This window comes from Apis mellifera, linkage group LG6, assembly GCF_003254395.2.
Source record: "Apis mellifera strain DH4 linkage group LG6, Amel_HAv3.1, whole genome shotgun sequence".
NCBI lineage: Eukaryota > Metazoa > Arthropoda > Insecta > Hymenoptera > Apidae > Apis > Apis mellifera.
Genome location: NC_037643.1, coordinates 5,909,392 through 5,937,088, shown reverse-complemented (window position 1 = coordinate 5,937,088; position 27,697 = coordinate 5,909,392). Strand labels below are relative to the sequence as shown.

The 27,697-nt window shown below is 34.8% G+C and overlaps 1 protein-coding gene across 3 annotated transcripts in view; it reads left to right on the top strand.

Moving 5' to 3' along the window:
* LOC408896 (semaphorin-2A) overlaps window positions 1–27,697 on the top strand; it is a 503,815-nt gene that overhangs the window by 432,663 nt on the left and 43,455 nt on the right. For all 3 annotated transcript variants that reach the window (XM_016912661.2, XM_006562478.3, XM_392426.6), the window contains 2 exons: window positions 14,281–14,368; window positions 26,154–26,205. In XM_016912661.2, coding sequence (XP_016768150.1) covers window positions 14,281–14,368; window positions 26,154–26,205 — 140 coding nt within the window. The remainder of the gene's footprint in view (window positions 1–14,280; window positions 14,369–26,153; window positions 26,206–27,697) is intronic.

Here is a 27,697-nt window from a genome sequence, read left to right as displayed (position 1 = left end):
GGGGGGCGGGGGTTCCGCAAGAGAAAGATAGTTTAACGGTGAAGGGTGGTAGGGGGTTGATTAATGAGAAGGGAGTGACGTGGCGGTACGCCGCGCACCAGCCACGCTTCGCCCCATTTCATCTCTGCTTTCCACCCTGTTTCGTTCTCCCTCCACCCTGCCAGCTTGTTTCCCCCCGCTTTTCCTCTCTTTCCTTTTGTTTAATTCCGTCCTATCTCGAAAGGTTTCCGTCTTTCTCTCCTTTTTTTTTTTCCCCCTCCCCCTTTCCTTTTTTTCCGCTTAACTTCGTGACTCCTTTGTTCGAGGCGGCCCGTTCGCCGCCTGGCATCGTGGCGCCTTCGTCTGCGTGCCGCTTTTTTCTTCCCTTCCTTCCTTCCTCCTCCTTCTCTTCCCCCGGAAGATTTTTGTCGGTGTGTAAATAAAACGGAAGTATCGATTCGCCACTAAGTTTCATGGGAAGGATGATTAACGCGTTACGATAAATACGTGATATCTGAAATTTTAGAGAGACGTTGTTTTTATAAATTTTGGAAAGTCTTGAAAAGATTGTTCAAAGTAGTGCATAGAAATTTGATTTAAGAATCTTATCGTTTGATTTAAGAATGAAGACGTTTATTTATTGTTTTACGTGACAATTTAACCGGTTGATTTAATTATTAATTTATGCTCATTTTTATAATAATTTTGTCGAAATTGCATGCACGTTTTGTTCTAAATAACGAGAAAAAAAAAATCTATCATTTCTACGCGCTTCTTGTTTATCATAGATCAGCAAATCGATGGTATTAAAAAGCAAACGCGAGATCGGCTAGCAGAATTGCATATAGCGCACCAAATAGAAATAATCCCATCGAGTATTTCTGTAACAGAAATAAAAACTTGTTGTTATTAAGGTCAAGAAAGACCAGTCATCATAGAGTACAAATTGTACACTCGACAAAATTAATAACGACGCTTTTTCACAAATTTTTGTTCCTTTTTCACTTTTTTATAAATCCCTCTCTTTGGTACACTGAAATTTACGCCGTTTCGTGTCGCAAATCGTATATATAATCGTATGCCAGATAGGCAAACGAAGTTGAAAATTAACGTGTCATTATCGATACATCCACGCAAGTTTTATTCTTACTTTCTTTTATTCCTGTTTTCTTGGGGGAAAAAAAAAAGAAAGACGAGATTGCGCGTCCCCCTTTCAACGCTTGTCCTTCGAATTTATTGTAGGGATACGTCGAAGGGCCACTCTTATCTCGATTTATTCCACCAAGGTGTGATCCTTGGGGAGATTTTTTCCTATTTATTTAAAGACTCCCCTTTAGGTAATCGGATCAACTCGATGGCCAAGTCTCGTAGAAAGTAATCGTCAGACCTTTCAATTTCGTTAAATGGTTATTGCGAATTAAGGTTCTCTTAAATATAAAGGTATAATCGTTTCTATGCAGTCCAATTTTTAAGAATAATAATTTCGAGAAAGAACGGACAGTCGATTTTTCGTTTCTCCGATCTTTGTACACGCATATGTACACGAATATACACACGATCAAAACCTCAATCTTGATATTTCACCATCATGAAGACGAATGGCAAAATTGGGAATTCCATCCATTTGGAAGCTCAATAAAATTGTTTCCACCAACTCTCCAAGTGAATCGATATTTTACCTCTCGATCCACCGTCGTTTCGAGTACACCCCAGACATTCGTAATCAAATAACTTTCCCTCTCATTAGAGACACTCGAACGTCGAGGAGATGGAGCGCATTCAATGCATTCGTTTCCTCGAAACTCGAACGTGGAAGAGAAACGGTTGCTTTGTATTCGTCTTTTCACCACCGGTTGATAAATGTACCGAAATAAATCATCGCCAATTAAAACTTCTCTTTCTTCTTCTTCTTTTTTTAATTCGAATCGAAAGAGGAGAATCCTCCTCCTCCTGCTCGATGTCACGCTATTCCCCGGGAGCGCTGGAAACTTCAGCCGAGGATGCGCACCACCACCGTCGTACGTCGATGAAGAGTGTTTTGTCGTGTCGAGGTCGGGCCGATCCGCAATCAACGTAGCCAACTTGGAAACATGTCGATTCCGTGAGGAGGCGTGAATAGAGAGGAGAGACGCCGAGGGTGTACGCATTCACATCTGGCCGGCGATCTACACCCTCGATCCTGAAACTGCTGATGGACAGGAAAGGAGGAGGAGGAGGAGGAGGAGGAGAGCTGCGTTTCAGACCGGATAAAAGCTCCTAGAAACGCGTCAGCAGGGCCAGATCCCACGAATCGAACTATCACCGATCAAAAAGTGATATGGTGTTTCATTTAAATCGGCTTATATGGAGGACGCCTCTGAGATTGTTCATTAAAGCGAAGGGGGATGCTATTTGTGTAATGTCGTGCGAGATTATTCTTTTTACTTTTTTTTTCTTTTCGTGATAAAGAATGGAAGAATAGAGTTGGATCCGTTGACAGGATTAATTATAGGGAGTTTGATGGAAGTTTGGTGAATTTAATTTGATATTTAGATCGAAGCAATGTAGTGCGATGTAGGAATATTTATTTGGAATTTCTAAAATGAACGAATTTTATAGAATTTTATGGATATTAGTTTCTTCGAACTTTTAAGGGGAAAACTTTTAAACTTTAAGATGCTATATCGAAATAATAAAAGCTACGTAATAATATCCATATAATTGCCATAAAATTTGTCATCTGAAGTACGAAAACTATGGTTATTTTCAAATTGCCATACGACGTTGTATAAATTCTCAATTGGATTTCTAAATTTACGAAGGAATTTAAAAAAAAAAAAAAAAATATTCTTACAACGCGCCATAAATTAAATTCCAATAATTACGTTCGAGGTGAATTCGATCGGAATCAGGCGTGAAATTTCCAGCCGGGAAAATCCGCGTTTTCCTCCCTTAAGAAAGTTTCAATCGATCCTTTTCCAACCGTCGACCGTCGGAATAATTTACACCGATACGATCTCGAACACACGTTGCAGAAGGAAGTGTCGCAGTGCCGTGAACGTTTGCAAACTCAGACGCGAACGATCGGAGATAACCGGAAGGCCCGAACTTCTCCTCGGCTCTCTCCTCCTCCCCTCCTCCCTTCTTCCTTATCTTTTATCGTTCTCCCGCGATCCATCCTACGATTTCAGTTAATTTGAACTTGGCGCAAACTACCCGCGCCTCATCTATCCTTGCTCGTCATTTTCCGAGAGGGATAAAATTAAAGATAGAATCGAAATTTCGTGCGAGTTTTTTTTTTTTTAGAAATTGCAATACGCGTATCGCGGATCAAACAACTCGGAATTATTCGTTCAAGCTTCATTTGTTATATTCTTTATTCTTATATCCTATTTTCTTATCTGCTTCTTCTGTATTATTTATAATCAAAATACAGAGAAAATGAATTAATACGTAATGAATATCGTAAGAACGAGGTCATTCGTCCGAGCGGGTTGATTGCAACGTGTCGAGAAGCATCAATTATTCGAGTACCTTCGAGTTGAGTAACGTCGCTTCGATTCCAAATATGCACGCCCTCGCCATATAAATATTAATTCGAACTGAAACAAGCAAAAAAAAAAACAATATTATAGATGATGAAGTTATCGTTAAATTATTTAAATTGCATAATTTTCGATGGACTATTTTTCTTTCAAAGAAAATCTCACAAGCTCGTCGATATTTCGTTCGAGATTAAATAATAACGAAGTAAATATTACCCACGATTTATTATTTCCCTTCTAATACGATCGAACGTAAAATTATTCAACGGATAGATGGTTGCATCGTCGGTTTTCCGATGTACAAAAAAAAAAAAATATACAGCTTTCAATCATGCATCGACGCATAATACCACATTGGTTGGTTTATTAACGAGCATGAATGAAACACGGGGTTCACACCCGTTTCTCCCGTTGTTTTCCATCGCTTTTTCCAACACGAAAACGCGCAAAGAATCTGAAAAAATTCAAAGTATTATTTTTACACACGCGTGTACACATTCGACTAATATTTTTATATCGGGCGGAGACACCTTGCCGAACTCTGGGGATTAAAATAATAATAACGTTGGAAATTGGACACGGTACCCCTCGTAATCTTCGGTGGCCATATGCCGGCTGGAACGAAGCCAGGCGAACGTGAAAGAAGGAGAAAGAGAGAAGGAGAGGAGAAGAAGAAAAAAAAGAATACGATCGCATACCTAATCTGGCATTATGGGACCGGGTTAGGGCGCCTAACTTTATTCAATCGCGGCTGTAGCGTTCGTTATGGTCTCGAATTTTGAAGAAAGACGAATGGGAAGGGTGCTCGGTGCTGGGGTTAGGTTTATTCTTGGCGCACGTGTCGCGAAATCCGGTTACTCCTCGATAAGATGGCGGTGATAAAGGCCGTCGAGTGGGTCCGACAACAATAAGCGATGTGTGCAATCGTGTAACCGTAACGAATCTTGAGATTTATATTCTATTACGATGTTATTCTACTTTCCTTCTTGTGGATTCAACGAATGGTCGTTCGTTATTTCTTAACAATTGGCTACGCCAGACGAATTATCACAATTTAAAAACATTGTAATAAAAGATTACGTCTTTATATTTAGGAAAATGTCGATTATACGTTCGTTGGTATATATTGGAGAGTTAGGTTTCGATGGAAAAGAGTAATTTTGCATTTTGAAAAGTGAATTTAATGGAATTTAATGGTGTACGTATCGAGGAATTAATTATGAATGTGGAGCTCGTATGTATGTACTATGGAAGTAGATGCGCGTATTTAATATATTAAAAAAAAAAAAAAAAATGATAATTTTCGGTATAATCTCAAAATGGATAATGTTAATTATTCAATGAACATCGATAGCTTTTAGCACGTTCATTTTTAATATTTTTAAGAAGGGTTTAAAATCTATTGCGATTTATTTGGAAATATCAACATTTGTATTTAACAAATTTATAAAGTGGATAGATATGGGTGTAATTTTTACACAATATGAAGAAATGAATAATACAAATTTTGTTAAAAAAGAACGGATATTCGTGCTATATGCTATCGATTTGTTACATTGAATCTCAATCACTTTCCACTATAATAAGTATAAAATGGAAAAAAGTATTCCATTTTACCTAAACGCGATGTCTCGGTAATTTCGAAATAAATTTTGTATTTTTAAACCGCGTACGAAATCGGCACGTACGATAAAAAATCGAATAAACGCTCATTTACAAAGAGCAGCGGCTAAATAACACGTCGTTCGTTTATTCACCGAAAATATCGATCGAATATCCAAAAATATTAAAAAATCGAACGCGAATTTTACTCGAAATGCCGAACGAGAGAAATTTCGCGTCGCAACCGTTCTCGTCGAAAGCGACACGCGATCTGTCTCCGTGCCGATAAGGCGCCGTGTATATAAACACGGGCGATGGAGCGCGCGCGTATTATTGTTCGAAAGTATATTTACGAAATTTCAATATAACATTTACTTATCCAATATCTAACTGTATAACAATATTCAATATAAATTAATAAAAAGGATTTTTATTGTTTTTTTAAGGATTGTTTTTCATATCCAAAATTATTTATTTATAAATCACGTATTATTCATTCACCGATATAAAATTTAATTAAATATCGTGTTTCTTCGATGTATTTAGTGATTAAATATTGTTGCTTGCACTAATTTTTCGATCAATTTTTTTGTTACTATGATAAAAATTCCTTTACACGTTTTCTCATGCGCAAGAGCTTCCATCTTGTGGAATTAGATTAAATATTTACGTGATATTTTACGTATAAATGATATTAACAATTGTAAAACAGAAAATGATCGTCCTCCTGTTTTTTTATATAAAATTCGAATTACATTTCGTGTAGAATAAGCGTTCGAATACTTTGAGCAATAATGTAGGCGAGAGGTATCCGAAACATTCGCATCTGTATGACGGGGATCTAGCGAGCATGCGCGAAACGTTTCCATGTGCGGCCGCTTTTAAAGGTGCATTAGTTTCAATTTTTCCCCGCGAGATTCGAGGCGAAGCAACGTAATAAAGCGGAATAAACGTGAAATAATAATATATCGTTGGCGGAGTGTATAAGTCGAGGAATTTGATGGTTACGCGGTGAAAACGAGTGGATGATTGTTAGTGTGGCTATAACGGTGGGAAAATGTGAGCACGGAGGAGAAATATGGGTTATATTATGGGGAATACGTTCGACTTTTTTTGGCGGTAGATTTTTTTAAAATTCCGTTGGAGGGGATTTAAGCTGTTTTATGAATAACACGGGTGATTTTGGGAAAGTAGTATTACAATAATAATGCGTATGTTTCTCGATTTGAAATTCTTTTTTACGATATTAAACATTGCAATATTCTTCAATCTAATATCATCGATTTAATAAGTTTTACTAGGAAGAAAAAAATAAAAGATATCGTGAAAAAGAATTACTATTAAGAATTGATTCTTTTATCCTTTGAATAAACGAGGTAATATTATTAATTCAATCTTAATTAATTAGAAATCAGAAATTACAAACCGCTAGTCAATTTTCTTTCACAATAAGTATAAGTAATAAAATTCAGAATTAAATCTTATCAATTTAATTAATATTATTAAATGATCTTAATCAAGATCACTCTTGAGATTTTTCTTTCATTCGATAAATTAGAATTTTCAGTCACGAGACAACCGAATTATTTTCAAATTCAGTAACAGTATAATTCGATATCGATCGTAGTAACAGAAGCTAATTACGTTTGAACGATGGAGAGAGTTATTTCTACGCGGATTAAGGAAATAAATCGTTCTCCATCGGCTTCTGGCCGCAGTGGTTATTAACGGAAGTATCGCCCCACCGATTTTAATATCATGCCGACCATAACTCGAGGGCTACGAGAATCGATTTATTAAATTCGAAGCACTCCCCGGGGGACGTTTATTCCAAAACGGTTCGCGAAGAAATGAGGCGTTCCGAAACGTCGCGACGTTTCGAGATGGAGAAATGAAACTTATGAAAATCTTCAGTTCACCCACCCCTCGAGACTATCTTTTTTTATCATCACCAACCCCTCGTTTCATCGAATTCAATTTGGTACGCGACATTGTTTCACGAATTACGTATAATTCCACATCCCCTTTTTCCTGATTTATCGTACCTTTATTCTAATACCACGCATATATATATGTGCTTGACAAAACTAAAATTTTAAAATAGGAAAAGAAGAATTATTTATTATATATATATATATATATATATATATATATATATATATATAGTCTAATTATTTGTTTTATATTTCATTTAGACGTAGAAATACTCGAAAATTTTTTTAAAAATATTGTGATACATTTGAACGAACGACAAGATATTTCAATTAAATTTTCTCTTTTAATGTTTTCTTGTCCATGATAATGGTTTTGAATAATTTTATTGGACAAAAGATGGATATGAGTATTGTAATTAACTATTAAAAAAAATTGAAAGTTGTTTTAATAAAATGAAAATTTATATATATATATAATATTTATTGTTATCCATAAATAAAATTCTAATTTTCCTTCTAAAAAAATATACATACCACTGAGTTAATTTTCCCGTGTCAAATATATTTAAAATGTGTGTACAAATATACATTTAAAACAGAAAAGGAAAAAAAAATCCACAATTCTGCCAGATTCAATCTCGCTTCCATCATTCACGAGGAAAGCTTTCCGGAAATCGTTTCGGCCGCCAGAATGCGCGCGCGTCGCGCGCAACAGCAGATTGTGCAGAGGGAAATTTATAGACGCTTCCGGGAATTAAACGCGATATCGTGGTCTGCCGCGTAAGGAAGAGCATGACCCAGATTCACCCCGTGAAATCGTGGTAACTTCGTTTCGAACGCATGATCGCGTTCCACCACCCGTTAACAACTTTTTTCCACGAAACGCTGATAATTTTTCTCCTTCGAAAAATGTTTTCGAAAGTGGATCAAGCGTTTTTTTTTTCTTTTTTTGTTTTTTTCAACGATCTTCAAACTGTTTCGAGCAAGCTCGGTTCGCTCTATTCTTTAACGATTCTAAATTTTTCCTCCCATTACTTCATTTATATTTGAGTTTAAAAATGTAAAGATGGGATGCGAGGAAATTGTTTTGAGTTTGATCCCCTGTATCTATAAATTTATATATTAAAAATTAATGATCGTTTTAATTAAGTTAGGTTTCACGTATATTAATATATTGTTATAATTTGTTAATTATTAAAGTGTTTCTTAAAAGATCATTAAATAAGTATAAAAATATTAAACTTATATAAAAGCAATATTTTGCACAATCATAATCAAATAATTTTTGTTATATAAATATAATTAAATATTAAATACTTATTTAATATCATTTTCGTAAACCTTCAACAAAAACATATTGATTGGAAAGCACAATGTTCTGCATGGAATAATTAACACAAATTTAGTAATTATACCAATGAAACCGCAATATATAGGTGATTGATTATTCCTTATCGATGCCCCAATCAAAGTGTTCGACATTTAGAGAATAGCAAATCAAAATACGAGTGTATCGATGATAAAATCTGAATTGATAAAAAAAAATTCAAGAAGAATTCTCTCTCTCGTTTGTAAATAAAGAAAAATCGTTCGAGTCGAAAGCAGGGCCGAGATTTTCTTAATTAAAGCAGGAAATACTCGAATTTCTGTGCGATAACAAGCAATGATCAGCCTCTGTTTATAAATATACTGTTCCGCTTGTATTCACGCGCTACTGTATTGAAAATGTATACTTTATTTTATTATGACTCGCTCAAATATCTGGGAAAAAGAGAAGCATAAACGAATATCGCGTGTTTCTTGTCTTTCATGCAGTTTAAATTTTATAAAAGTTACAATAGAAACTCCTCCAAACTAAAGATTTCTCGACAAGAGCAATTTTATAGAAAATAAAGAGATGCAATAAGAGTTTTGCCGTTTAAAAAATTAAAATTTATAAAATATTATTCATAATATACATTTCCTTACAATCATTGTTCCTTAAAATCATTGTTTGAAATCTTTTTTCGAGATATTCGAGCGATATTCACTATATATCTACTATAAATCACGCTGTATCGAACGCATTGAATATTTATTCACGCGTTAGCGAAGGTAAAAGTAAAATACGCGCGCGATGATGTCTCATGAGGATCGAATCCTTTGAAATTGGAGAGAAATGGGGGGGAGAGAAAAAAAAAACTTTACCCTTCCTCATTCTTTCGCGGATATTGATTGTTCATACTTGGATTTTCTATATTCCATCTGACCAGTCTGTACCAAAATAAAGCTTGGAAAAGAATTCAGGCAGCCTGGACACCAATTTTTCTTTTTAATTTTTCCTTTTAAATTTCGCACACGCGTGCACTCCTCTCTCTCTCTTTTCTTTTTTTTTTCCCTTTCTTTTGTATTGTTAACGATGAGAAAAAAGAGAGATGAATCGATGAAACAATTTTTTTCCCCACGTCCGAGTGACTTTAATAGTTTCCATCTTTTTGACGCGCGAAATCATTCGGATATGAATGCTTCTGCATTCGACGCTCTTCTTTTTTTTTTTCCTTCTTTCTTTTTCAACCGGTTAAATTTTCGTTCGAATAAATCCCGACTATTTTGAACTTTTTCAAAAATCTAGAAAGAATTTATCGTGGAAAATTTTAATAGTATTTCAATGTATTAGAAAAGAGGATTTCGTAGAAAGACTTTTCGAAAAGGAAACTCGAACAATATTCGACTATACCACGTATTCTTAATTAACATTAACAATACCAAAACACTAATAAATATTTCTTGTGACAAAATCTCTCGAAAAATTTTCTCATCGAGAAGATAGTTGTTGAGAAACACTGGAAACTCGGAAAACAATTCATTAAAAGCATTTATCATCCCTGGCCACGCCAACTCTTGTACGTACGCAACGAACGTAACGAATGTCCAAACGGATCGAGTAATGATAAAAAATTACACGAGTCGACGTTTCGAGGTCGAGGAGGGATGAATTGTTCCGACGATACCATCTCGTTTGTCGTGGTTAACACGAGCACCCTTTCTTTCGAGTCGAGAACGAACGAACACGAGGAGAGAAGTGTACGAAAAAGTGTGGGGGATGGAAGAGTATCGACTCGGTTAATTGAGAAATACAGCTTGAGCGAATTAACCCGGTGCCGGAACCACCGAATTCAAATGGATAGCTTCCGGTCCCCGGCCTCGTTTAGCGTTATCTCCACGCGTTAACAACCGAGGAGGAGGGACGATGTTATCCTGGGCGAGGATATCTAACTTTTTCGACTGGTTCGAGGGCAATTTACGGTAAATAATCGCGTCCACGGTGTTTTTAACGGGGGAATTGCGCGGGCGATGGAAGGAGTTTGAAAAGGGTACATCGTCAACTGCAACTTTAAAGAGAATTAAATTAATAAGGAGAATTTGAAACGAGGGAAAGGAAAAGAATCATACTTGTCGCGTTCATGATTTTTGCCCTTTTATGAAAGATGAAAAATGTTTATTGGAGAATGTAATTGGATGGTTGGTATTTTAAAATAGGATGGAAAGGAAAGAGAAAGTGGCAAGCGAATATTTTAACAACTTTAGTTTATATTTCTCGAGTGATGATTTTTATTAGGAATAAATCAACAGTGGATAGTTAAAGTAGTTAAGATATTTTTTTGAAAAAGGATGATTAAGTATTTGGTTAATTCAATTTTTACGTTTAATGTCGAAATAAAACAATTTTTTTTTTTATTTTTATTAATTTTCTTCTTATAAGAAAGATATTTGTAATTTGTTATTTAATAAGTTTGAATTTTTTCTAATTTCATCTAATTATAAATTATAAAATTGTGAATTTTATGATTGGAATTATCCAGTTGTTATTTTTCATTTCATTTTTTTTTTTCATATATTCATAATTTCCATAGGTAAAATTTCAAACATTTATTTTAGTTTCTCGTTTTGATTTCAATTTGAATTTGAAATAATATTTTCCACGAAATTCTTGAAATTTATTTTATATTTTACGGTGCCAATTAGTTAGAACGATATTTTTCCTCCTTTCTTTTCTTCTTTTTTTTAATCTTTCTCTGAATTGTCATCTATATCTATATAATATAGTTTTGTTTCAATTTATACACCGTGTTAATCGAAAGATTTGTATACAGTAGAATCATTAAAGCTTTGAATTTGGATTATAATTGCATGATTAGAGATATTCAGTGAATTAACCTACTAAATAGTCATAGAAATTTCAACAAGCAAAGGCGTTGGCAAATATTTGGCAATTAGTGATTTAACGATTTGTCGCTTTAACGCGTTATTGTCTCGATAAATACGCAAACAACGAAAGACTCAAAAGAGAAAGAGACGCGTGATTAACAATTATTTTGACGAATAGATCATATTTAACTTCTAAGAGATCATTTACAAATATAAATTGCAGAACAAAAGAATATTTTATCCTCGAAGAATAAATTCTGATAAAAATTATATGATCTAGAAAAGAAAATTTGTATACATAAAAAACATTATAAAAGTATTAAAATTACTTTGGATGATAATAATGAAGCCAATATTGAAAGAATAACTTGTACAATTCCTTGACTCGAAATGTGTTCAAATATTTCCATCCAATAATCTCTCGAAAAATCAAAAACGAAATTAAAATTACACGATACACAATAATCTTTTCACTCACAATCGTGGAGTACGAAATACTCGGATTTTTCACTTCTGCTGTTTTCCATTCGACCATAAACTCCATAAAGTTTCTGAATGAGAGAACGGAAATAGATGTCCCTCGCCATGACTCCTCTTTATGCGCGAGCAAAATTAATTTTCCACAGCGATGTACGCACTCGTTCCGAGTGAACCGCAATTACCCACGACACGTAGCTGAACAAACTTGGACGAACTCGAGGAAAAGTTTTGCCGAATCAACCGCGGAAGATCACCGATTATACGGATTTATATACGGTCGCGCCGAAAATAGTAAGCACCCGAAACGAACGAACGAACGAACTCGGCCAGTTATGTCAACTGATCGAACGAGGTGCAGGTGCAGCCATCATCTTCCGTGCACGAGGCGAGGCGATACGATTTTATTGCGGCAATAAAATCAGAATAATGCGCGCGACGAACGCGGCGAACGGGCCGCGCTGACGAGCCGGAAAAACGAACCGCCGTATTTGCGAGGGAATATAAATTTTCAGTCTTCCCTGGGGGACAGTCTGCTCCTGGGCCACGCGGTTTATCCGCTTCCCGATCTAACGAACTGGGCTGGCTGCCTCGAAATGTTGCGTTTCGGAATGTAGATTGCAAATAACGTTGCATCGAATGATTCGAATCGTGTTCTTTTTTTTTTTTTTGCAGAATTTTATAGACACGGTTATTTATTTTATTATACGCATGGACTATCGATTATTGATGTTATACATTAGATGATTGGTGAATTTTAATTAAGATTCAATTTAGAGGCAAGAGTATTAATAATTAGAGAAATTTTCGATATCCATCGATTTAATTCTACGTTGTTTCTCACAATACGATTGATATACGACCATTATCCGAATATGAAAACATTTCAAAGCGTACAATATTTCCAATATTTACTCCCAAATCCCCGTGACAACCGAATGTTCACGATTCGAATTAAAAATCGTAATCGACCAAGTGGTGGACACGCGATAACGCGACCTATTACTCTCGTACTAAAAGTGCCATTGTTACCATTGTGACCACGAATGGGACATCGATTCGAGTTAGCCTCGTATTAATCGGAGGTCTGCGTCGTTACATACCAGTATTTCGTCGAGGGAGATAGATAACGGAGAGAGAGAGAGAGAGTCGATGTAAACACGCGGGAGAAAGATGAGAGGTGCACAACAACGACAGTTGGACCCCTTTCGCTCGATGTCAGCCTCCCCCCTCTTCTGATACTGCATAAAATAGCATTGTTCGCTCTCTGTTAGTCTAGAGTGGAGAACGAGTATATTTAGGAAAGGGCGGCTCTCTTTCATATGTTAAGCAGATCAGTGTCTGGCTACGAGATAGAGGGTTGAAAAGGGGTTGTTGGGAAGAGGAGAGAGAGAGAGAGAGAGAGAGAGGATGGCGCGAACGAACCCCTCGACTTCTATTTCTATCCCTTCCCTCTCGGAAAGCGCGCGCTGCGCGCAGCTCCTAAATGATTGCCGGCTTGACTTAATGTTGTGAAAAATGGCCGTGCACTCCCGCCCAATCTTACAGGTATTTTTCTTTATAAAAAGAAGAGGGAGAGGAAAGTGATGAATCCAATTTTTCAGCATCGTATAATTCGAAGCTTTCCGCGTGGTTGAATTCGTGGCTGCGATTCTCCACGATTTATTATTCGTCTCGGGATCTATTCTTGGCTTCGAGAAGGGAGACATTTTTTTTCTTCCATCTCTTCCTCGACGTATTTGCATCGCTCGGGATTAGTTCGATATTTATTAAACGAGTTATTTAAATATCGAACGGAGACGTATTTATGGTCGAAACGATTTCTTCGCCGCTCGCTTTCGGATCCCTGTGAAATTTTCAGTTTCACTGCGCGCATTCTCACCGCGACACGACACTCGTGAATTAATGCTGTCCTGATTTTACGATCACGAATGGGGCGAGTCTCGTAACATTGCTCTTCGAAGCGAGATAAAAAAAGTATCTCTCGGCTCTTGCTGTTATAAATCAAATGCTCCCTCTTCAAATAATTTTATTTATTCGTTTAAGAAAGATGTGTATTTAACATTTTTTAATTATTAACGTCTTTTGCGATGCTCGAAGAAAAATAACTTATAAAAATAACTAAACCTGTCTTGTTACATTTCCTTACGAAGCGTCACCAAGAAAATAAGTTTCTCGATTCATCAACAAAACATACGAATTTTGAGATTAAGTAATAACCTCCTTGATTAAATCATCGATCAATAATGTACGTAATATCTGAGATCCATTCGTCGATGCTCACATGATCCCCGTTTCCTGTAATAAAAACGGCACCCGGCCGAAACGTCACCCATCGTCGTTACGTGTCCCGTAATTCTAACGAGTTTTACGACCGCGATATAAGTCGGTTTTGCCACGGAAAGAAGACGGCGAGGAATGAAACGAACCCCTCAACCGCAAAACGGCCTCACCCGTTATTATAAAAGTCATAATGAAAATCTAACGATCCACGTCAAGGAAGAGAAATGAATTCCTCTTCTCCTCCTCCTCCTCCTCGTTCTTCGTTTAATCTATTTGTTTACATTTGCTTGCAGAACACGTGAGGGAGTTCAGCTGCGGGATGCTGTATTACAGGACCCTGTACCTGGACAGTAAGAGGGACGCCCTATACGTGGGCGCGATGTAAGTATTACTCCTTCTTATTCGTCGTTTCCCTCCCCCTATTTCTCTCGCATAATAAAATGTCGCGCGATGGAAATCCTCGCGATAAAAAGTTGCGCTTCATCAAAGCGGGGGCGGAAGCGGAACTCGTGGAACGAAGTGTGTACGTGCCACGAAACGGATTTTTATGATTCTCGTGATTAAAATTCTACACGGTGCGCGGCGAGAAAGAGAGAGAGGGAGAAGGGTTGGTGGAAGGGCGTCGATTGATTAAATTTCTCGGTGTGACGTCGAACGATCGGATAATCCGTGTTTTGAAATACATCTCTGTGCATTACACGGAGATTCGCGATGATAATTATCGCCCCCGCTGATTGCAGACGAATTATCATTCCGTATCCATTCCGCCCTGTTTCGTGTATTTCCTTTTATATTTTGCACGTGTATTTTTTTTATTTCTTATTTCATCGATCGATTTTTATTCCGTGGCCCTTATATAGAAATAGTATGGAGGGAACAATTTCGTCGTTATTTATCCCTGGATTGAAATGAAAAGTAACGTTACGTTCGAGGGGGTAACTGGGTCACGCGTGAAATGTTTCGTGAGCTCGAACTGTGTCTCTGTGTGAGTTAGGAATAATAGAAGGGGGTGGGCTGTGTCCTGTTTTAGATTATTTCCATCCAAAGTTTGCTCGTTTTCGGTAGGAAAAAGTAGGCTGTTGTTTGTGCGATCGTGTAAAAATTTTTGTCTGGATGAAATACGTGTCCCCGTATTGCGCCCGTCTTTTTTGTATATACGTATGTGTATTTTTTTTTTTTTTTTTTGGTATTAGTAGCGAGATATTTCAAATTTTTGGTTTTTCTATGATGAGTTTTTTTTGGTAAAATTTTACGGAACGTACCTGTTCCATTTTAATTAATTAATAATATTATTCCCATTAAAAGATTAACTGAAATGAAGAGGTAAAAAAAAAAGTATTAGTGAATTATAAAAATTAATGTTATGAAATCTTTTGAATTAATTATAATAACGAAGAATAATTACAAGGATCTTATAAAGAATGATATATATATATATATATGTATATATCTAAACAAATTTTTTTAATTTACGATTTGAGAATAAATAAAAGAAGAATAAAATTGATTTTTAAAAAATTGAAAGAAATGATTAATAATAAACAGATATAGATTAATTTTAATTTCTCATTGTAAAATTTTTATGCCTCTTATTACTATTCTTTAATTAACACGTCAAAATTCGATCGATCGAAAACACGAAGACATTTCTGTTTAAACAAATATTAATCAATTATTTCTTTCGTGTATCGTTGTTACGATATATTTGCACAAGTTCCACCCACGTGTACTGCTAATCAGACCAGTTATATTTGCATGCACTCTTAGCTCGAGCACTGAAATGATACATACATATATACATATACATATATATATACATCCAGGTTTATGTACCGAATCGTTCCTCTGTACACGAAGGGGATGACCAGGTTTCGTTTGCTAAACGTTTCAATTTGCAGAAAGGTAATTTACTGAAACCTTCGGGGCACGATAGAAACGATGGGACGAGAGACGAAGGAGCGAATTAAATTCCTTTGGAACTTTTTTAAAGAACGCTCTCGATTAATCCTGACAATCGAAAGAATGAAAAAAAATATATATAAGCGACACGTGTAATCGATACCTCTTGATACACCCTCTCCATTGATTAATCCAACGAGATTTCATTATTTGATTAATCCTTCGAGCTTTATTGAGCATTATTTTTAATAATGCATTACGTTATGTCATTAATCAAATATATATTAATCTTCATTCTCTGTCACCATTGTTTAATTAAAGTTGTATTCTTATTACATTACATCATTTCGATTAAAGAAATAAAAAAAAAAGAAAATATTGGAACAGAACAATTACAATAAAATTTTAAAATTGCGTGTTTCAAAAAAAAAAAATCTATTATTGGTTCCAGTCATAATCTGTTTTTTCTCGTTGCCAATTTAAACGGCAAAATAAAAATGTCTTGCATTATCCCCTCCCATTAGGGTGGTAATCTAATATCCTTGTAGCGAGCTGTCGTTTCTCCTTTACAATGAAGGTCATCGTGGAGAGGGTGGAACAGAGGGTTGTTTTCTCTGCAGTGGTGGATAGAGAGGTTTTGACAGGGAACGTTGCATCATTACTACGCAAGTATTATTTCTTGATTCGGTTCCAACCTTTTCTTCCTCCCCTCCCTGCTTTACTATCCGGTCGGCTATTCACTCACGTTTTCTTTTGTGCGCCTCCCTTCTTAATTTGGTAAATGCCAGCAAAATGCTACGCGGCTCTGGTAATGGAGAGGGCCACGAGGGCAACGTCTGAGAGATGTTTCTATAGGAGAGAGATAGAGAGAAGGAGAGTGTTTCGTACGAGATGACAGTGTAAGGAATTGTGTAACGTATTTATCGTGACAGAAAAAATTATATCTGTGAATTGTGTTCTGACAATTGGATGAAACATTGTAGTCATTTCCAGATTGTGGATATATTTATGCATCTGCAAGCTATACTTTTACTTATACATATTGAAGAAAATAACGGATATATATTAAAAATACAAAATAAAAAATATCCAAAATAAAATTGGATATATAAAATTTTTACTCTTCTATTTTTTTTTTTTTTTTTTTTTTTTTTTTTTAATTATTAGAATATTTATACAGAGATTAAGAGTTTTATGAATATAGTTAGAGAAGTGGAATTTGATGGAAAATATTTTGTATTTTTTGATATGTATATTTTATACATTTAAATTTCCTATAAATGTATAAATCCGCTTATTACATTTATATTCATAAAAATGTGAAATATATGTGCATAAATATATTTTGGATTATATTTGGAATTACACATTAAAAATGATTGCTTTAATTTTAAAAAAAAGATATATTAAAGAAAAAGTTTCAAGTGATTGAAAATAAAAATAGACAAATATACATATGCACATAGAAAATTGCATGAAGCAATAGATCAATACTTAAGAAAAATACACGTTTTAGTTTACAAATTGCAAAATACACGTTTACGTGATGAATGATTTATCCAGCTTACAATAGCAAGTAAAGGGTGAGGATACATAACATACATAAAGCAAGAATATATCCTAGATTATGTTTTCTTCATATTTTATATAAAATTAGTGAAAATATTTCTTCTTTAAGAAATATAAGAGAAATAATTTTGAAATTTTATAGATAGGGATAATTAGAAATTGAATTTAAAGAAAGAATACGATATATCCTATTATTTTTTTTTATTAACAGCAGGACATTTCACTTTACAATAACAGATCGATAAGATACTCGATTTGGATTTGCTATTTTATTATTATTAGAACCATTTTATCGGATTCGTGTTACGTTTCGGATTACAAATACGAATAAACGTTGGGATAGAGACAATTTATTTTGTTTATATTTAAGGTATTTATCGATACTTGCGTGGTTCATTTGCTAAACAGTCCGGATAATGAAGGTTTAATCCTGGCGATGCTCAATAAAATAGCATTATGCTAATCTAATAGGTAATTCCGGGACAACTGGTAGATATTGAATTCCAAAACGCATTGACGAACGAATTATCAAATTTAACGTCACAATAAATCCTTCTTTACGCGTATGATATTGCCAGAATATATACAGATAACCATATAACTATTCTATTTTATATTATTAAAAATTAGATACGTAAGGTTACGTTGTTAGATTTAAAAGAAAAGAAATAAATAAATCATTTATAATTTTTCTTATTATTTAAACGATCTTTATATTTAAAATTCTATTTTATTTAACACATGATCCACAATCAAACGCGATAAATTCAAAGATTCAAACATCTCCAAACGAGCTCAATAATAATTTCACACACAGAATTGCGAGAGGGGATTGCAAAGTTACGATTCATCGTATCGTATCGGATAAGGGGTGAGAGAAAATCGAATAAGAGATCGTATAATCTTCTTAAAACAACGAATCCTCCGTTTATTTCTTCGTAACGAGACAAATAAAAAAAGAAGAAAAAGAAGAAGAAGAAGAAAAAAAAGAAACGCTACTTACGATAAATTGTATTTTCTAACGAGGGAGGGAGAGCAAGATGAGAACGAAACGGTTCTATTCGAATTCGTTTCCCTGTTTCCTGGCTACGTTCCATGGCCCCGTTTCCCTTCTATATCTCCACCTGCACACGCAGTCAAACGCCCTTCCGCAATATCGAATTCCGATAAGAATTCTCGCGCAAAAAGGAAAACGATCCCGACATTCCTTTTCCAATGATGCGAAACGATTAAGCTCTATAATCCTCGAGAACGCGCCGTTTCGATGATGTGACTCTCGATTTCAGACGGAAGGCTCGATCGTCCCTTCCCCCCCCTCTTCTATCGTGGGAGGGGGAGGAGGCAGTAGTTTAATTAAAAGGCCATGGATAAAACGGCGGCGCGTTACCTGGCGAATTCGAATCAAGAGCGTGCTTTGTAAACGTGAATTGAGCGCAATTTCTGATCGAGCGATACTGTTAATCGTCCGCCACCTGGTTAATTGGATTTCGAGGGATGGATCGATGGCTGCTGGATCGATGGATCGTTTTTTTTTTTTTTGGATATAATTGCGATCGACGTGAAATTGTTATTAAATTCATTTTTTGATTGTTCTTCTTTTGTTGAATATTTTTACACGATTTACCTGAAAGAATCTGAAGAATCTTTTAATTCTTCACGGTTTGGAATTTAAGGAAATATTGCTTCTGTGATGTCGAGGTGAAAATGAACGATTAATATATAAAGTGATGAAGTAATAGGAAAAGGAAATCTTATAATTGATTTTTCATTATATGAAAATTAAAGAAAGAAGAATATTTATATGTCATTCTAACTAATTAATTCTTTGTGACGCCATCAAAGAATTTTTTCTCCGTGAATTATGATCAGCTTTCCAATGCCAGGATCGAAACGAAAAAGGAAAACGAAATGTTTTCGCGGCCGGATCGAATTTCATAAAAACACAAGGCAACACAACGTGTCGATGGAATGAAAAATAAAAGGGATAAACGCTTTCATTGCGAATAATGGAGCTAAAGGGTGATGGAGTTAAATCAATACGTCAAAATAAATTGCTCGATAATGCCTTCGATCTTTCTGGTCCTTTCTGGTTGTCCACGATAATAAATTTTTCCTAGCAGTGCAAGAATCACAAGCATTTCACTTTTTCATGCAAATAATAGTGGTCAATATTTATCTAACTTTCTCCAAACTTGATAAATATGGTGAGGAATCAACAGCTTCTGTTTATAAGCAATTAAATAATCAATATCTTCATATTGACACGCATATATCATTTACGTTAATAAAAATAATCGATGAAAATTTCAGAACACGTATACTCAAGTTTTTTAATCAATAGTAATATGAAGTGCATGTGAAGGGAAAATAAGAATAAACGAAGAAGGATGGATAAAGCTGAAAAATAGTTAAAAAGAAAAAGAGAGAAGGAAAGAAAATAAAAAGATAAATGAAAAGAGAAAAATGTGTAATCGACACATTGGTTTCAAATTGCTCGGATCGTTGTCCTCCACTACATGTTTCTAATCCGATCGTGGTTCTTCTTCCACCCTTTGTCCTTTATGAATCTCTTTTTGCTCGGTTGTATCGTCGACACAGGATCGATATCATGTTCGAGGCATCGTTAATTAGAAAGGTGATACCCATTAATTGTAGTTGGAGAATCGACGTCTACATTGAGGTTCGTTCCACAATTAAAGCACGCTAATTGAACGCTTCCAATTATCAGACTTCTGGCCGAGTTATGATAACCGAGAAGAGGAAAAAAGGAAAGGAGATGGTCGAGTATCGAGGTTTGGATATCGCGATACAAAACACTCGAATCTTATCTTCGCGGAACGGTGCCGTGACACGGAAATCTTTGAATCACTTTCGTGTTGGCAACCTGTGGAACTTGTGGATCCTTAACCTATTTTTCGTGAGATTTTATGGAAATTATTTGTTATCTGGGGATTTTTGTTCTTTTTTCTTTATTTCTTGAATCTGAATCAATGTTTATTTTTCTTCTTTTTAAGAAAGAAGGTATCATTTAAGCTTAAAATTTCAATAAATTTTTTACAGGTTTATAGTCGGTTAATAATAACAATATTTGGTTATTTTTACACCTTTATGTTTTACGTTTTTCCTAGGGATCACCATATCGAAAGATAAAATAAATCAAAAGTTTAAATATAAATTCAACTAGATTATTATTAATGAAATAAAGATGGATTGTCTAAATCTTCTGATCTATAAATTATCTTTTTTTTAATTACACACAAAGAGTTTAAAGAGTCGAGGTCCCTAATTATTTTTTGTTTTTGATTTTTTCCCCCGTCTTTAAGATATATTTCGCGATAAATTTAAATGTCCTTTTTGCATATCATCAATGATATTGGACGTTGAAATTATGCGAATATCTTGCCGTGTGCTTCTACTATCGATATTGGAGTGCCGTGGAAAGATGATATCGATTAGTTCCATTTTTCTTGACTATAAACGTTAGTGATAGCTAATGATATTTCCACGTACATTGGGTGCGGTGTTAATGCACTTCAAAGATCATTATGATCGTTTTACCATAATTGCAAATTTTCATTATTACAGAAGATTGAAATCGTAAAAATTAAATGATCGATAGAGATATAGTGTGATTGATTAATTTTCTAGATCTAATATTCAAAGGGGGGAGATTTTGATTTATCAAGGGATGTTATAAATTCAGTATAACACGTTGCAAATATATTTTATTATTAAAAAATTGTTAAGAATGAGAAATATATATTTATACATAAGTATTCTGTTCATAAAACTTCGTGATACGATCGCGTAATTCCGTTTCGCACAGCTAATTTGAAACTCCTTTGTCGTTCGAATAATGAGATGCATTGCGCTTCGTTCATCGAATAGAGTCCAATTCACCCCGGCTCGTCACGGTTCGTCTATTCTAATTCAACATATCTTATTAGTGTATCGAGTTAGAAGTACACGAGGAACACCTCTTAATAGAAAGTAAGACTTGATAATATTCTAGAAATCAATTTTACATTTGAAACAAATGGAAATTTATTCCGATCCTCTTGGATCGGTTTAAAAATACCTATTATCTCGAAACGGTGTAGAATCATTGGGGGAATGATTTAACAATTTTCACAAAATAATAGTCTTACTTTGGAAATTTTTATTCTTAAAAATTTTCAGTTTATACTAATTGTATTATGGCAATACATATATATTTTTTTTCTATAAATTCATCATCAACGAGGACGAGATGAAAATTCTAATAACAAAAATGATAATTAATGTATATATTTGCACACAGGTTCGAGCATAAATAGAATCGATTTTAATCGATTTAAAATTCTCACCGTCCAAGTACATAACGTTAAGCGATGCTGCTGCTATATTTTACATAATTAAACGGGCAACGGCGCGGCGCGATTCTGGAAACACGGTAAACGCATTTAGTGAATCAATCGAAATCCGACGGATGTGATTAGATTTCATGCATGATCGGAGTCGAGCGTTTCGGCAATTGATACGCCGTAATACACCTACGAATCGATTGGGATCGATATATTGTCAGGGACCGTGGTGATCGTTTCAATGAACTATTAAATATTCTTCGCTTTCTTGTCTTCTAAATATTTCACATTCTTAACTTAGATTAACGCGGATCTTCTACGATATTTCTGTAATAAATTCTCTTTTGCATTGCTTGCAAAAAATTTTAGGATATTTCGCATGTTTCATAACTTGAAACAGGATCGATTTATTTTCGTTTTACGTTAGCTCGAAGAATCACTAATTTTCTGAACACTCTGTATTTATTCACGTAAAAATATAATATATTTGTGTAAAAATTCGAGATCTATCGATGGAATTCGTTATTGTATATTTGTCATTGCTAAAGGAAGAGAATTATTATTGTGACGTAACTTTGTAGACGTAAATCTCTTTTAAAATTTATTCCATTCTGTTCGTAGTTTGAATTAAATTTTTCGTATATATTCAGATTGCGTGAGATAAAAGTCTTTTAGTTCGAGGGTTTTAATATGCCATACGATTTTAAGTTACGACGAAGAATATTGGATCGTTTCAGTCATGAACACAGAATTCCAAGTTTTTTTTTTTCCTTTCTTTCTTCTTTTAAGCAAGCAAAAGTTATTAGATTAATCAATGTGTATACTTGAAAATCAGGAGAGAAATATATCATGGAAGGGAATTCAATAAAGAGTCGAGCTTTCTTCATTTTTAATTAATGACAATTTTATAAGTTTTCTGTTTGAAATCAATCGATTCGAAGCGTAATATGATTTACTCTCAAATTGAAATTGATTCATTTAAGAGATTTTTGTAACTTTACATCGTTCCATAAATTTTCTTCCATACTCTTAGCCTTTCTATAATAAAATATCTTTCTTCAATTTTAAACTTGTATAATCCTATTAAAAAAAAATATATATTTCACGCAATACACAAGATTCTGCATCGTCGAAAGTTTAAAAGCTTAATTTTTGGTGCCATTTTTATATACAATCATCATCATAATAAGATATAAAGGATACGATTACATTTGTCTGATTCGTATCTTAAAAATTACTAAAATCGACGCATTACGTTATTATTCTTGGCAGAATTTTCGGTGTTAATAGCAACGATCCCTCTTTCTTGACACGCGTTTCACCATCGAAAATTTAAGGGAGAAGATGGGAAGTGGATCTCGACGCGTCGGATAATGCATCGCGGGTCGGTGCTGTCTATCACGCGCAACACCAAGTCAGACAGGGACGCTTTTCTGATTTACTATCTAACAGATTTCCAAGTTTGTCGAGTACGTTGCTTAGCCCCTCCTCTTCCAACCACCTTGAAATATTTATTCCTTTATCGTTCATCACTTAATGCGGCAAGTTAAAGCGAATTAAAAATTATCATTCCTGTCGTATTTCCGTTTGCTTAGAATTAAGAGAGAAAATTTCCTATCATTCCCTTCTGTTATTCTAAAAATTCTCGATATTTATTTCCAAGCATTCACTTTTGAAAAATTAAAAATCAACAATTTATAAAAATATTTGCTCTTCCCTGTCTACAACAAATAGTTTTCCAAATCTACAAACAAATAGACGTACAAATTTCATGCATGCCAATATTTCCATCATATTGTCTCTCTTGACAATTTCTATTAATTCTATCAATTGTACGAATCTATGCAATTCAACTGAATCTATAACAACTCTCTCTCCTCCCAAAAAAAGAATTCAACCAGCGAAAAGAATCGTATCCAACAACGATTCCATCGAAATTCCTGAAAGTAGAGTTACTTTAGAGAATTTAGGGGGAGGGAAGGTTAGAAAATTGTTCACTGGAAGAATCAGTGGATGATGTCCGGCTGATTTCGAAGCTGACTGGGCGGTTTTTCTTTTTTTTTTTCTTTAATTCGAGAACACGATGACTTCACATTCGCCCACCCGCCGCCATCGATCAACTCCGCAAATTGCTCCCCGTACAAATTTTTTTCCCACCCTTCGTTCTCGAGCTCGCACGTACAACGAGCTCACGACCCGCCTTTCCCATTCACCTGCTCCGCTCCTCCTCAGCCCTTCGAGAAGCTTCCTCTCCTCTCCTCTTCTCTCCTCTTCTCCAAGATGGAAGAAGTCGACGCGGCCGGGATTCCAAACTGCGGATTTGTTTTTCCACGTCGCTATTTACTTTTTCACGCCGGCGTGCACAGGATGAATGAGGAAGGAAAGCTCGAAGGGTGAACCGACGACGACGACGACGTCGGCTCGCCTTTCTCACCCTTATTTCTTCCTTTCTCTTCTTCTCCTTTCCTTTTATTTCCCTTTCCTTCTCCCCTCCCTTGCCTCGCATTCCATTCGAACGGGCGCGTTTCTCTTTCCCCGATCGAAATTCAATGATGAATGGTTATTGGAATAAAGTCATGCCGATGCTAATGTTGCGAAACGTTTCGAAACTGGGTGAATACGATTTGCTACGTCGTGCCATTCCGTTTGAAAATACTTTTGTTTTCGTGTTTGGTCGATTAAATGTAACAGGATAGGTATTGGTTACGAATCGAGACTTTGTGTAACAAGTGCAACGTTTGTGAGGATTATATTTGGTTTGGATAAAATATTCTTAGTGTATCTTTTTCGATTATGTGCACGATTATTTTGTGCAAAAAAAGGAATAGTCTCAGAATCGTGGCTTTAATATGAAAGGAAAAAATTATTTATTCCTCAATTGTTGTTAGGATTTGGTTATACAGCTTTATTTAAATGAAAAAAATATTAATTTTTGAATAACGAAATTCGAATCGATGTTGATAGATTGAGCGTACGATCCTTTTACAATATCAATTATTTCGTCTTTGAAATTGATAAACTATAGGCCTCCTGAGATCACCTTTTCCCTGAAATATCGTGGTTATGGAGGAAAGGAAGGAAACTCAAAGCTCTTCCTTCGTGTTTCCAATTTCTGGGTCAACCGGCTGAGAGTTTCCTCGTTTCGAATGATTCGTAGGATCTTTAGGAAGAAGATCGGGAAAACGTGGTGGAAGATTAAACACGCCTACGAGCTCTGTGTAATCGAACCAGCTTGCTCTTCGATCGTTCTAAATTCCCTGGCGATGAGTCGTTCAAAGGAACACGTCGTTCACACCTACACAAATGTGAAAAGGTTGGTGTGAGATCATCGAGACGACGAGTTTCTTTTCTTTTTTCTTTTTTTTTTTATTGTCATTATCTTAGATCGTGACATTTTTATTCCCTTCTATAAAGGGAAATGAGGAAAATAATTTATCCGCTATCTCATCAATTCGAACGAATTACAAATATTCACACTGTGGACGAAAATAAATATACATTATTTTATCGATACTTTACTTTCTTCAGTTTGCAAAATATTATTTATCAAATAATATCTAAAAAAGAGAAGAGAAGCAAGGAGATAAATATTATAGCTTTTCAGAAATATATAATAACAATTTCGTTGATACCTAAAAATAAATAAAAATAAAATATTCAAATCAAAAATATTTCAATCAATTGTCAATCGAATAAATAATTAACCATCGATAGAAACTCCATGATACTCTATCTATTTCAACGGACATTAGCCTGTTGCATACCATCAGCAAAACATTCTAACTAATGAAATGATTCTCTCTCTCTATCTCTCTTTCTAACCCTACCCCGCAATCCGGCCGAGGGAGCGAGTCGTATTCGCTGAACAGGGGAAAAAGTTGCCAAGGAAATCCCTCGTTACCTTCGTTCTTTATTACACGGCCGTGCACGCGTATTTCTTTTTTTTCTCCTTTCCTTCGATATCCTCCGAACAAGCCGGATCGTGCCTCAAAGGAGGAAATCCTAATAAAAAGCAAGCGATGGAACGGAAACGAACGAAAGAAAGTTAGGGGTCCTTGGAGAGGGAGTAAGACGAGGAAGGGTGAGGGTGTTGCTCCACCCTTTTTTCGATGCTCGTAGAAATTCTCCGTGGCGTTCCACCATGGGGCAAAACGCCGTAAGCAAAGTGGCACACGCCCCCGCACAAGCCGTACATAACCGTGGGTGTAGATAAGGCGAGCGTAAAGTGTAATGTATCCTCTCTCGTGGAACGAAAATTTATACGGCACGAGTGGGTTTCGGTTTCCCGAATTAAATTCTTGTATTGTTCGTTCGATTTTCATTTCATTTTTCTTCTCTTCTTCTGTTTGTTACAGGGACAAAGTGTTCAGGCTGAATTTGAGCAACATCAGTCATTCTAACTGCGAGGTGAGTGATTGTATATTTTGATTCGATAGCTGCTCCTCTCTGTAGAATCTTTAATTATATCTGTTTGTTTTGGAACGAGCAAGTTTTTGCGTCTCGTTTATATATTTGAGAATGAATTGGATCTTATTATTATATTTGTTATGATAGATTCGATTTTATTAATTTTATTCAAAGGATAAAAGAATTTTTGTGTAGAATTTTTAATATTGCAATATACATCTTGGGAAAAATATTAGATTTAATTAAAAAAGGGTGTTGTGAAAGTGAAGTAAAAGAATTGGCGATAAAAATATCTTCAGTATTAGATTCAAGTTTTAAAAGCATTGTTTTAAATAATATAACGGGAGATTATGTATGCAAATTTTTGTTCACTTTGAGAGGGTGAAATGAATATTTAAAGTTTTAATGGTTTTCATCGTTTTTTAAATGCGTATAAACTTTATGATGGTATGAAATAGAGCAAAACTTTAAATGTGTAAAATGTTCGAATTTAACGTTCTTTATTATTCTGTTGTTAAAAAAATATTTTCAGGCGAAATTGTATTTAAAAACGTGGAAAATTGTTGAAACTCTGAGAGTAGATTTCACTACCTCAAAGAGATCTTCCGCTGAAAATAAATTGCTCTATGTATTTATTATATATAGCAAGGAATTTTCATGAAAATTATGATTTTCTGAAAAATTAGATTATATTTTTATTGCATAATTTTTATTTCGTAAATTATAATACTGATAATTTCAAATTTATTAAATTATTAATATTTAATGCATATTTCGATAGTAGATAGATTGCAAAGATTGCTTATTTTTTTTTTAACTTTGGTAAATGATTCATTCACGGTTGAATTATTTTTTAAATGGATCATTTTTACTGTAATATTATCCTCTCCCCTCCGTTGGAATAGTTTATTACAGGTAATATAATTGACAATTTCTGGAATTTTATATGATATTAAAGTTTCTGATCATAGTGTCTAATAACTTTTAAAGTCAGTTTCAAAAGTTTCACGATGGAAGGAAGTAAGTTGCAGTGAAAACTTTAAAACACTCTTAGAGTGATCAAGTATTATCTATAGTAGCTATGAAAATGAAAAGGGCCCTATAAAAAATTCTTCTTACGAACGAAAATGATACTCTTCGACAAAAAGGTATACTTAAATACCACAATTAAAGATTAAACGATCTTACAAAAATAATCAACATACAATTACTTTATTATTTACCGCGTTACTTTCAATTTTTCAAATAACGAATCTCAAAAATGCGATTGATTGACAATGCTAATATAAAAAATTGAAAGCAACCAATCGTATTTGATCTTCGATTCTCAAAGAATCAATTAAAGAAAGAATAGCGCCATTTTTTCAAAACAAATACGATATCAAGTTCGTTTTCACGAACCTCTTCATCCCTTTGTACTGCTCATCATTTTACCCCCTGTTGTTCCTGATGGATACACGCAGGGATCGCACAGCTGGCAACGAAACAACAA